At 48.7% G+C, this 12,957-nt stretch overlaps 1 protein-coding gene across 2 annotated transcripts in view; it reads left to right on the forward strand.

Moving 5' to 3' along the window:
- Positions 1–3,212: 3,212 nt before the first annotated feature.
- Positions 3,213–12,957, forward strand: part of atp11b (ATPase phospholipid transporting 11B) — a 45,632-nt gene continuing 35,887 nt past the window's right edge. For both annotated transcript variants that reach the window (XM_084473298.1, XM_084473299.1), the window contains exons 1-6: positions 3,213–3,578; positions 7,826–7,942; positions 9,889–9,978; positions 10,964–11,044; positions 12,280–12,387; positions 12,803–12,931. In XM_084473298.1, coding sequence (XP_084329424.1) covers positions 3,552–3,578; positions 7,826–7,942; positions 9,889–9,978; positions 10,964–11,044; positions 12,280–12,387; positions 12,803–12,931 — 552 coding nt within the window. In that variant the 5' untranslated portion in view covers positions 3,213–3,551. The remainder of the gene's footprint in view (positions 3,579–7,825; positions 7,943–9,888; positions 9,979–10,963; positions 11,045–12,279; positions 12,388–12,802; positions 12,932–12,957) is intronic.

Below are 12,957 nucleotides of genomic sequence, written 5' to 3' on the forward strand. Positions count from 1 at the left end.
AGCAGGCAGCTGTCGTTAACACAGCTCCAGATAACAGGATGATCCACAGTGCCTCGTCACCACGGCCAGCGTGGGAGTCATGTATTAATGGCAGCCCTCCCTCTGTGTCTGACAGTAAACTGACATTGATTAAGGAGAACCCGTTTACGAGATGCAATTCATTTTCAAACCTTGTAAATATGTGGGATGGCCATTTTAATTCATTCTCCCCAGACTCCCAATCCCTCTGGAGCATGCAGAGACTGAATCTCATACTAATGAATTAAGATGTCTATATGCATACACAGGGCACTCTAACATCACCCCCCCCACACACACACACACACACACTCATAGAGAGACACACACACACACACACTCACACACACACGCCTGTAGCTGCACCCTTTACAAACAAGCAGAAGCAGAAGTAGAGAGACGACGGTAGTGTCTAAAGAGCGGAGCGGAGGAGAGGGAATTTGTCTTAAGCCTATTAGGGCTATTAGGGATACATGCCAGTAATGATTGAAAGCCATTTAGCACTGTTGCATTTACCAAGAGGATCAGCCCTGGCCTGGTTAAGACGCCTGACGGATTATCCTGCTCTGAAACCGACACGCCGGCCACACTGACGGACGCTGCAGGCCCCGCGCTCCAGGGCGTGGAAGTCAAACAGACACAGACGCAAAGAGCATGAGCAAAAATACCAACAGGTTCTCAAAAGGATTCCAGTGTTTTTGTGTCTATTATTATTATGTTTAGTTTTGTTGCATATGACAAAAACCATTTTTTGGGGGGGGTTTTCATAGTGTACAAAAGAACATTTGCAAGCAAAAGCTTTCAAAATGTGGCCAAATGAACCGTGCAGCCGAAAGTACTGTCCAGGTCAGAAATATGCTGTCTGTAGCCTTTAGACAACTGCCAGCATGAGACTTCCTAAGGTGAAGTCAGCCACAGCAGCCGTAGCGTTTTGTGTCACAGTGCTCTGCTGTATATGTGATCTACTACACTTGCTTAAGGAAGTAGGTTTACAGTCAGTTATACTGCGAGTGTGGCGTGTGGTTTACTTAAGTTCTGCCACGCTCAGGTGTTCTTAGGCTCGAGGGGGGGGGGGGGTGTGAGGGGGGGAGGGGGGTCTAACTGTAGCATTGCAGCTTTTGTAAACCTCAGCAAAGCCTCATTCAATCCTCCCAGAGCGGGGATAGCTGCTGGGGATAAATGATACCATCAGTTCCTCAAGAACTTGGATGTGGATTTTAAGTTGTAATCCTTAAAGCAGTGCCTGTATTCATGCATGCAAACACACACACACACACACACACACACAAAAACACAAATACACACACACACACACACACACACAGACACAAAGACACAACATTTGCATGTACAAACACAGAAAGATAAATAAACACACCAGTTTACACGTGAACATGAATTATTTGAACGCTGTCAGTTGCATGCTGTCGTTGGATGCTCTTCCAGATGTTTCCGCCGTGGCAGTGTTATGTAACCTTGCGTCGCTCGGGGATTACACTCATAAACACGACCACAGAAGTGGAGTCTGCCTGCTGACACTCAACACAAAGACACAGAGATGGCGGATTATTGAAGGATTAAAATATAAAAAGAACGTCAATTTACGATTAAATGTGTGACATCCCGACCTCAACGCGAGATGAATCACAGCCATGGAAGCCCCTCAGAGTATTGGTGAGTCGTGATGTTAGGAGGTGGGCTTTGATCTGTCACAACGCGGTGACACACAGAGGCCCGTGGCCCTGTGCGCCGCTCTGAGAGGGTAGTCCTCACATCCCCTCTGACACCCAAATTGAAAACGAGATGCATGCAATTTTTGAGAAAGTGTTCATGTAATATAATAATAAAGCAAAAGTTAAAAAGGAAAAGCAGCTTCAGAAAGTAGTATTCTGATGAACGTATACATTCTACTCAAGTAATTTCCGTAGCACATACAAGTACGTCAACGTTACAGGCCACCGCAGCACCAAAGTGACATCCGCTCGAAGTAAACATTTAGGAGAACAAACGACTCCAGAACTTAAGTCCAAGTTGGACGCTGTGAGCGCCACTGCAGCTCCACAGCGGCCTCCCTGAGTGGTGAAGGGGAGGCAGGGGGTGTGTCTGTAGGGGGCAGGGGGCGTGTCTGTAGGGGGCGTGTCCGTAGGGGGCAGTGCGTGTCTGTAGGGGGTGTGTCCATAGGGGGCAGGGGGCGTGTCCGTAGGGGGCAGGGGGGGTGTCCGTAGGGGGTAGGGGGCGTGTCCGTAGGGGGCGTGTCCGTAGGGGGCAGTGCGTGTCTGTAGGGGGCGTGTCCATAGGGGGCAGGGGGCGTGTCGGTAGGGGGGCAGGGGGCGTGTTCGTAGGGGGCAGGGGGTGTGTCCGTAGGGGGTAGGGGGCGTGGCCGTAGGGGGCAGGGGGCGTGTTCGTAGGGGGCAGGGGGTGTGTCCGTAGGGGGTAGGGGGCGTGGCCGTAGGGGGCAGGGGGTGTGTCCGTAGGGGGTAGGGGGCGTGTCGGTAGGGGGCGTGTCCGTAGGGGGTAGGGGGCGTGGCCGTAGGGGGTAGGGGGAGTGTCGGTAGGGGGGCAGGGGGCGTGTCCGTAGGGGGCAGGGGGCGTGTCCGTAGGGGGCAGGGGGTGTGTCCGTAGGGGGTAGGGGGCGTGTCCGTAGGGGGTAGGGGGCGTGTCTGTAGGGGGTAGGGGGCGTGTCGGTAGAGGTAGGGGGCGTGTCAGTAGGGGGTAGGGGCGTGTCAGTAGGGTAGGGGGCGTGTCCGTAGGCGGTGTGTCAGTAGGGTAGGGGGCGTGTCGGTAGGGGGCGTGTCAGTAGGGTAGGGGGCGTGTCAGTAGGGTTAGGGGGCGTGTCAGCAGGGGGTAGGGGGCGTGTCTGTAGGGTAGGCGACGTGTCGGTAGGGTAGGCGACGGTAGGGGGCGTGTCAGTAGGGTAGGGGGCGTGTCTGTAGGGGTAGGGGGCGTGGCGGTAGGGTTAGGGGGCGTGTCTGTAGGGTAGGCGACGTGTCGGTAGGGGGCGTGTCAGTAGGGTAGGGGGCGTGTCTGTAGGGTAGGCGACGTGTCGGTAGGGGTAGGGGGCGTGTCAGTAGGGGTAGGGGGCGTGTCTGTAGGGGGTAGGCGACGTGTCGGTAGGGGTAGGGGGCGTGTCAGTAGGGGGGGGGGGGGGGGCAGGGGGCGGGAGTCTCCGCCGCCAGTAGGGCTCCGAGGAGCTCAGACCGAGGAAGCGGGTCGAGCGGACGGGTCGCACTTTACTTCCTTCCTCCCCAGCCATCCTGTCACTTCTTCCACCCGGGACTTCTTGTTTATGCTTGATATACATTCACGGAGGGGGGGGGAAGGGGAATGGAAGTCGTCGGATCTTACCGCAGAACTGCGCCGTGCCGTTGCGTGACGTGATGCGGAGCAGGAGCGCGGCGTTCCGGGGCGGACATTGATGGTTCCTGAGAGGTTTTGGTGGCAGTAGCTAGTAGCTAGCCGCTCGCTGCTAGCCCCAGTGCTGCTGGCGGCTCCAGGCGGAAGAGAGGACCGAGAGGACCGAGAGGACCGAGAGGATGCTCCGCTGGACCCGGCAGCAGCTGGTAACACCCGGGCCCCACCGCCTCCAAAGCATGCCCTGTCTCTTCCGTCCTCACCGGGGGTGGGGGTAGTTTTAGTGTTTAAACCCGACCCCGACTGGTGGGTTAAACTGGGTTAACGCGATGCTAACAGCTAGCCGATAGTTTGGAGTCCGCGGCGCTCCTCTCGCTGTCGTCGTTGTGTTGATCCGTGTTTCACTGGAGGGGGTTAACTATAACCTGTTACACTTCTCTTAACACGTCCTCACACTCTTCTCTTGGTTTTTACTTGTGTTTGACGAACAGTTAGCGTGTGGTTAACTTGTGGTTCAGTCTCTGCATGTGATGTTGTTGCTGGTTCAATGCGTTGACTCAAACTTGGTAAAGTTTCAACAACTTGATTAACTCTGATGCTAAACTGTCCTTACTGACTCAGTGACCAGTCCACTGGTTAAATAGAGACCAGTCCACTGGTTAACTAGAGACCAGTCCACTGGTCAACTAGTGACCAGTCCACTGGTTAACTAGTGCTCAGTCCACTGGTTAACTAGTGACCAGTCCACTGGTTAACTAGAGACCAGTCCACTGGTTAACTAGCGATCAGTCCGCTGGTTAATTAGTGACCAGTCCACTGGTCAACTATAATTATTAACTCCGATTAACTCTGATGCTAAACTGTCCTTACTGACTCAGTGACCAGTCCACTGGTTAACTAGAGACCAGTCCACTGGTCAACTAGTGACCAGTCCACTGGTCAACTATTGCTCAGTCCACTGGTTAACTAGTGCTCAGTCCTGGTTAACTGTCCTTACTGACCCAGTGACCGGTCCACTGGTCACTGTCAGTAACCAGTTAACCAGTTTACCGGTCCACTGGTGGACTCTCCTTACCGACACAGTGAGCCGTCTGCAGACTAGTTGACGTTTTCTGTAGCGTCAGCTCTTAAAGTGCTTAAAGTTATTCACTGTGTTTTCGTAGGTCAAGTGGAAAACATGTGGTTATTTCCATACTGTTTATACAAACCTCCTGATAACGTAATCAGGTCTGTGTTTCCATTTTGATATGATGAAGGTATTACTAGGAAGGCTGACCGTAGTATTGCAGAGGGATATTGGTCAACGATAAAATCACACACCACACACACACACTCATTGTGTCAAGTTCAATATATAACACAGTTTTAATTGGACTTGGGGGCTGTTAAATAAGTAAATCAATACAAACACAGGTTGGTCACACATCAGTCAAGTTGGGAATGTTGTTAAAACCAGTTAAATCCATGCACATCCCAGATTCGAACGACACTGATTCTCACTTGTCGTTCTCATAGAAGATCAATTGAATCTGCATTGACAATGACATGTTTACTGAGGGTTGCTTATACCAAAACGTATAACAAACGCATTGCCCACAGTCTCACAACCGTCAGATGCTTCCGGGAAATAGTACATTTCCCACAGTATCAAATACACTTGCAGCAACTCTGTAACCTCATTACTGACGTCATCAAGTGCTACAGACCGGGGGAAACTGCAGTCCTTTACGTGGCTGTTTGGTTCTCAATAGCAACAACAGTGCAGGGTCCACAAGGCCCTGCATCAGAAGGCATCACGTGCATGCCCTTTCTCCTGGGTTGAAGGAGAGATGCCCCACTGGTTGGGACATGAGCACAGTAGACCTTCAATTGGTTCACATTTTGTCTATGGGTTCACTTTTGAACGCGACATTGGATCATGCTGAGGAGGAGAAAGGAGGAGAGCAGCCAGGGCTTGGCTGCAGACGGTCCACGTCCAGCGAGCTCAGAGGGAGTGTGGGGGCCATGGACAGATTGTATTGATGGCTGCATTGTAGCAGGCTGTTCCGCTTTCTCGTGGCACCAAATGGGACGGGTGACTGCAGAAATAGGAAGAATGTTAATTCATAAGAGGAAACGTATGGCACTGCCAGTAACAGTCGCTCCAGGTTTTTGTGCAACAATAACATAAGGCTTATCATCCATGAAAGATCAGAAGTGTTTCAGTCTGTCAAGTAAGACATTGCAAAATAATCATTCAAGACGTGGCATTGTTTTGATGTTGGAGTAGTCGCCTATTGAGGAAGCAGATGGTGATATTGGTGCCGCAGTTTCTGTCTCCACACCTCCTTCAGCAGAATTGAAGAGGATGGTTGGTAATATTATTTCTTGCACGTAGAAAATCTGCATTAGAATGCTGCTTGGTAACTTACCTCAGATCTCTTTGACATCACTACTTTATCTCTCTCTCTCTCCTTCCTCAATTAGCTCATCCAATGTGATTTAAACACCTCTGTGCTGGCTCATCTTAACCCTGCTCATTGCGTGATGGCACTGGAAGGCCATTCGGGTGAATGTTTAATACGTGGTTGGCTTATTGACTTTGATGGGTACCCAGTATTGAATAAAAAGTAGTAGAATTATTATTGCAGTGTTTACATCTGGGGAAGCTAGCTAAAAATAGCCTAAAGGAAGACCCTCTGGCAATAGCCAATGACGTGCTTGATGTCAGCTGTTTATGTATAATATTTATCAATGAAGATTTCACTACATTGTTGAGAAATAAATAATTGGCTGTCATTGGTTTACAACATACTGAATGACTGAACTATGTCTTAGCCTTAGCCGGTTGTTTACCTCCGGGAAGCCGGCAGACAGGTGGCTGAGCTGGATCAACCAGTAACTAACCTACTGTTGATTTAACGTAGTAGACGGTTGTTAGTGGACGAGGTCGAACAAGGGCCGAAAATAAACCACTACCAGCAGAGCCACAAACCACAACATGAGTCAGTTAGACCTAGTGAAGCGATCGCTATTATTGAGAATACTGGTCTTCTTTGATATTCCTTTGTGACAGGTCATACATAGCTATGTAAATATGAGTCTATTATGTTTCGTTTTGTTGTGTATATAAAGATATACCTTTTCGTGTTGTTCAAAAAATACAAGCGGTTTAGAAAGTGTGATCAAAAAATGGCAGTTCTGCAAACAGTCAATCAATTTCTGCACTTGATGCAACTGATCCCCTGATCAGAGCAGAGTTCCTAACGTTGTTAGCACTTAGCAGTCTGCGGCTCAAGGGAACGTTTAGTTGCACTGCGGGACGTGAATATAGTTTGCTTTTGATAAGATGAAGGTAGGCCTGGGCAATAAAACAATTAATTATCGTATTGTGATAGACTTTTGATCAATATCAATATAAAACAAGTTCAATATATATCGATAAGAGACTGGACCACCGAATCTAGCAGCTGGGCTTGTTACACAAACACGGTTCCATACTTATTCACAATATTTGTGTTGTCAATGAGTGTTTTTCATTGTTGTATCGACAATGGAGTATTTATCAATGCAGAACAGTGGAAGGTCATATTAAGTGTTAAACAGAAGTGTTTAAATCCAGCATCCAGTTATCGATATCGATCAATATGATCAAGTTATATCGTGATATGTCTTTTAGCCATATCGCCCAGGACTAGATGAAGGTGTGCAGCAGCAGTTGTATCGCAAAAGTTCTGTTTGGATACCAACTTCTACTAAACGACTCGTGTAAACTCCACGTCATTTCTCCACATTCCAACGGTTTCAAGTAGTTAAAGAAGAAATTCTGCTGAGGAAAGAACACACTTCGTGGCCTGTATGAATTACAGAGGTAAATGTTTAAATGAAATGAATAACACAAACAACAGACGTGTATAAAAAACGATTGAGTACACTTACAAAAAAAGAGCGGAGAATAACTGACAAAAAATGTTTCACATGTGCACCACAGATGAGTCTGAGTTGGCCGGAGTGACCAGACAAAACTCTTCGTCTTCTCTCTTTTCGGTGTGTGTGTGTGTGTGTGTGTTGCATGGGTTAAATTCATAGCTGATGATGAAATGTGAGCCTTTCTGTTCTCAGTGGAAGGTGCTTGCCGTTCTCCCTCCGTTACGTGGAGCTGTGTCCCTGCCACCACCTGTAGCAGTGGGCTGAACGTAGCAGTGTGTTTCCCATAATAACGCTTTCTAACAGCGTGCGTTCGAGATGCTCTATGTTGACGTGCACGTGTGCTCGGTGCTGATATGCACGTGCACGGTGCTGATGTGCGCGTGCGCGGTGCTGATGTGCGCGTGCGCGGTGCTGATGTGCACGTATCGTTTTACCTGCTTCACCTTTTTAAGTTTGGTGATCCTGAAGGATTTTTAATGAAAGAAACCACCATGTTGTTGTTGTTGTTGTTGTTAATCGACGGTGATTTGTCTCCCACCCCCCGCAGGGCTTTGACCCGCCCCATCAGAGTGACACCCGGACGGTGTACGTGGCCAACCGCTTCCCCCAGCATGGCCACTACATACCCCAACGCTTCGCCGACAACAGGATCATCTCATCCAAGGTACCGCCGTCGTCCCTGGTCGTCCCTGCCTGACGTCAAATCCTTTCTTTGAGGGGTTCACTGATGGTGGGCCGTTCCCCATCTCCAATGTTTTCAATGTGTGATCTGTGAGCCTATGATTTTTTTTTTTTTATAGTGAAGTATTTGTTGATGTTACGCTGCTTATGATAATCATTGTGTGCCGACTATACATAGGTTCTTTGTTTGTCCGAATAAAGCGCTGTGTTACGGAAGTAATGGTTATTTTGTTGAGGCAATGAAATGTGCCTTTTAGAAAATACACAGCCGCGTGTTAACAAAGGACTCTGCGGAGTTCAGTTTCCCCTTGTTAGGAGTTTAGCCACACAGTCTTCTGACCTCAATCCGTCTAGACCTCAATGAGGACTAACAAGGGAACATGGGATAAAGGAAACCCCACTATAAAGGCGAAAGAATCTGTGGTCAGGCTAACACGATCTCACTTGTGCACCAAGTAACAGTGTAATAATCTGTGTTGTACTATGATTCCTACCAATGTAAAGCACTACGAATGGCCATTGTGTCTGTAGGTGGCTATATAAATAGACTTGCCTTGCCTCATTTGTTGGTGAGAGAGGATGCTCGATAGATACACAGCGGTTTAATTTGACTGGTAAGTCGATTGACACCGGGTCATGCATGCAAGGCGATGTTATTATGTGTGCTTTGCTCTGGGGACTCGGTAGGACCTACGCAGCAGTAAGTCACCGGCCTCGCTGAGGGGGACGGCGGTCAGTCTGGGCTGCTCGTTCCTCCTGAGCGCTGGTGGTTTAGTATCCGCTAACACATCATCATCATCATCCTCCCAATGAAATAAGACCTGACATGGTGCCCAGGGACGGCGTTCTTACCCTGCCCCTTCACTACTCAGCCGACTTCAGTGGCTGACGCCACTGCGTTGATCCCACTTTTTAACAATTGCTTCCTAATGCTGCCACTTCTAATTTATTTATTTTTTAAAATCTTATTTTACAAATCGCCCGATTCTATATCCTTCCTGTTGCTCGGACCAGTAATGCAGAGGTTCAGAATGAGCAGAGAACGGTCTGGTCCCTCTCCGGTGAAGGGCTGGTCTCTAGCTCTGAGAGGAGCCAGCTGGTTGGTGCTCAAGGTGGCGTAAGGTTACCGGGAACTCTGGATTGTTGCTGTTGTCCAACACCTGAAGTACATTGCTCATATGACTAGACTTCCAAACTCAGCCCTGCACAAACAAATTCTGTTCCGCTCTAATGATAAGCCGCCGTATACTCGTGACATCTGGAAAAACGATGATAAACTTACTGGACCTCGGGGAAAATTGATGATGATGATGAGGCCCTTCTAATAATAATAACACCACATCTGGTGTTACATCTGGTGCTACATGAATCAGTAGTATAAGTGTACACCTACTGCTGAACACAACAACAAAATAATTGACCCAATTACCGTCGGTCAATTATCGTCACTGAGATCTGTGCAGTCAGATTGGACTGGCTGAACCCCCTGTTCTGTGTCCACATGGTAACGTCTAACATCTGAAGCCGTATAGAGCAACAACTGTTACATTATCGCATCTCAGAAGCAGTGGGGGGGCTGGGTTGTTCGTAAATGTCTCAGAGGAGGAAGTTATCGTTAGACCTTGGTATTTGGGGTCAGGGCCGAAAACCTGGTTCGCTACATCTTGTTGCCGATAGCTATGGTGCCTTGTGAGCATTGTGGCCATTTGTTTTAAAGGGAAATGGGAAAGGGGGTTGGATGCTGGGCCTTTTCTGATGGACTGCCTGGAGGCTGCTGCCCTGCTGGGAGCTTCGTGTGTTGGGCTTTTGCTGTGTGGATTGACAGGGCGTTTATGTCGGTGGGCTGCAGTTACTTAAAAGGGCCCCACGCCTCTATTGCTCAATGTATTGACTTATGTTTTGTCCCCTTTTTCCCCCTACTCCTTTCAGTATACCATTTGGAACTTTGTCCCCAAGAATCTGTTTGAGCAGTTCAGGAGGATCGCTAACTTCTACTTCATCATCATCTTCCTTGTGCAGGTAACACACACACACACACCCACACTCATGCAGACCGTAGTCAGACAGTGGGCTGGCACTTATGCTGTTGCTCGATTTGCAAAATGCATGCCTGGGCGCACGTGTGTGTGTGTGTGAGTGTATATATATGACTGAGAGTGAGTCACAGGCTTTGGAGGCGTGGGCGGTGGACACCCCCTCCTCCCCACCTAGTCCCCTTCGCCTTGCATCCACACAGGCGTGCAGTGAGTCGTGTGTGTACTCTAAGAGCCAACCAAACCTGAGAACGCAGCAGCAACCTGAGTTGAAATGATCTGGTTGTAGGGCGTGTTTTCCCGGGAAATAAAACATGTTTTATTAGTTGGAAAGACAAAGCCAAGGCAGTGAATGGTTGCTAGTTCAATCCCCGGCTCCTCCTAGCTAAGTGTCGAGGTGTCCCGGAGCGAGACGCGTCACACTGACTGCTCCCGATGAGCCGGCTGTCGCTCGCCTTGCATGATTGACTCTGCCGTCGGTGTGTTAATGTGTGCATGAATGGGTGAATGTTCGGCAATATTGTGAAGCGCTTTGAGTGGTTAGAAAAGCACCATATAAATGCAGTGCAAAATAATTCCACAAATTGTTGTCCGCAGCTGTCCGTTACGAGGTTGAAAAAAAAAGTTTTCATTGATGTCAAGACATTCTGAACTCCACTTATCCCTGGAAAGCCACAATTTATTTCCAGTACAACTACCTGTAGAAGTCACAAAAATATAGACGATTTAAAAGCACATATATATTTTTAGTATATATTTTAAGTGAGGGTTAGACTTACTTTCAGTAGTCATTTTGTCAGAGTTTGAACTCCGACATTAAAGATGACACCTATGAGGTTTCCTGTTTTGACACCTCTCGCTAACTCTCCCTCTCCCTCGCTCACTGTCTCTCGCTCAGTCCACACTCTGCCGTATACATTTCGTAGCTTCGTCAAACCGCTCCACTGACGTGCGTCTCTCTCCGTCTCTAGCTGATGATCGACACCCCGACCTCTCCCGTCACCAGCGGCCTGCCCCTCTTCTTTGTCATCACGGTCACCGCCATCAAACAGGTGAGCACGGCCACGATGAGCCTCACCATAACCATGCCAACCAAAAGATGCTCTGAGGTTGACGGTCTGTGTGGTGAACTGCTCTGTGAAGGCTGCAGAGCCGCTTGGTTCAGTGGAAAAGCAGCCTTCAGTCAACGAGGGGATGTTTGTGTGAGACAAATCACCAGGCCTGTCACGATAACAAATTTTACTGCGGCGATAAATTGTCCCAGAAATCATTGCGATAAGCGATAATATTGCCGTTTTGAGACCATTTTCAACTAATATAATGATAATGGCATAATAATGCAAGTACAACCTTTCAAAGATCAATAAACTGTTATTTATAAAGAATATTTAACACTGGAACTGGCAGACATTTTAAATATCCAAAATAAATAAACAAAACAACCAAAAACAATGAATAAAATTGAAATAATACTACATGAAGCGAACTACAACTGTCAGTGAGTGCGCACCATTTGACCATCTGTCCTGTTTGTACTTTGTCGACTAAACGCCCCAGTGATTGTGGACTGGAGACGGAGACGTCCCATTATCTGTTGTATTTTTTTTAAGCATAATCTGATGATTATGCTTTAGGTGCAGATGCATGTTTGTTGTATTGGCGCGTTTAGTTTCTACCGTTTTACAATAAATGCGATATACCGGCTCGCACAGGTTAAGTGGTTCACCACGGTCATTCAGTTTGAACCCAAAGTGCTCCCACACGGCAGCTGTCGCGTTCGGCTTTGAAACCAATTCCATCTTTGTTTTTCATTCCTCAAAATCTCAACTAGCGTTTTCTCTGGCTTGCTGCTCCTCACGGGGCTCCCATGCTGCACTCTGGCAGAGAATGTCTAGGAAGACGCGTGTATAGACGGGCGTATAGCCGGGCTCTGACTCTGTGTAACGCCAGGGCTCCGCCTCCCCGCACAGAGACCATGCGTCTGACAAGTGACTGACACGACTCGAGGGTTAACTCCTCATTAAGCCAAGGACGCGAGAGGGGTCTGTCGAGACCGAAGATCCGGAGTGAAAACTCTTGTCCTCCAGTCTCTTTGGTAGAGAGAGAAAAAAAAAAAAAGCTTATTTATCGCAGATGGCAAAAATTATCGTCTCATTTTAATTTATTGTGCGATTAATTGATGTATTGCGTATCGCGACAGGCCTACAAATCACACACAGGTTTTTAGTTGCGTTTTCGTAACATCTGATCCGAGCTTCTGACTGAGCGTGGTTCTTTTCTCCGGCAGGGCTATGAAGACTGGCTGCGGCACAAGGCAGACAACGAGGTCAACGGCGCCCCGGTGTTTGTGGTTCGCAGCGGAAGCCTGGTCCAGACGAGATCCAAGAACATCCGGGTATACGACCACAACCACCACCACGTGCCAAATGACGGATATTGAAAAAAAACGTGCACGTTCCTTAGAGACATGGCAGATTTAGACTCAATGACCAGCGATGCATAACAAACGGTGTCAAACGATGTGTGCGTATCTACCCATGCATGAGTGGCAACAGTAGCTCAGGAGGTAGAGCGGGTTGGCTGGTCACCGGAAGGTTGCTGGTTTGATCCCCCGGCTTCTCCTAGCGTTGAGTGTTGAGGTGTCCCTGAGCGAGACGCCCTCACCCTGACTGCTCCCGACGAGTCGGCTGCGTGGTCGACTCCGCCGTCGGTGTGTGAATGTGTGAGAGCGGTTGTAAGTCACTTTGGATAAAAGCGTCAGCAAAATCCCCTAAAATGTGCAAATAAATCTAAATGTGTGCGTGTTGCAGGTGGGGGACATCGTGCGTGTGGCTAAAGACGAGACGTTCCCCGCCGACCTGGTGCTGCTGTCGTCGGACCGCTCCGAGGGCACGTGTCACATCACCACCGCCAGCCTCGACGGAGAGACCAACCTCAAGGTGGGCTCCCTCCCCCCCCCTAACGC

The sequence above is a fragment of the Micromesistius poutassou genome (assembly GCF_964030765.1).
Source record: "Micromesistius poutassou genome assembly, chromosome: 9".
In the NCBI taxonomy this organism is placed as follows: domain Eukaryota; kingdom Metazoa; phylum Chordata; class Actinopteri; order Gadiformes; family Gadidae; genus Micromesistius; species Micromesistius poutassou.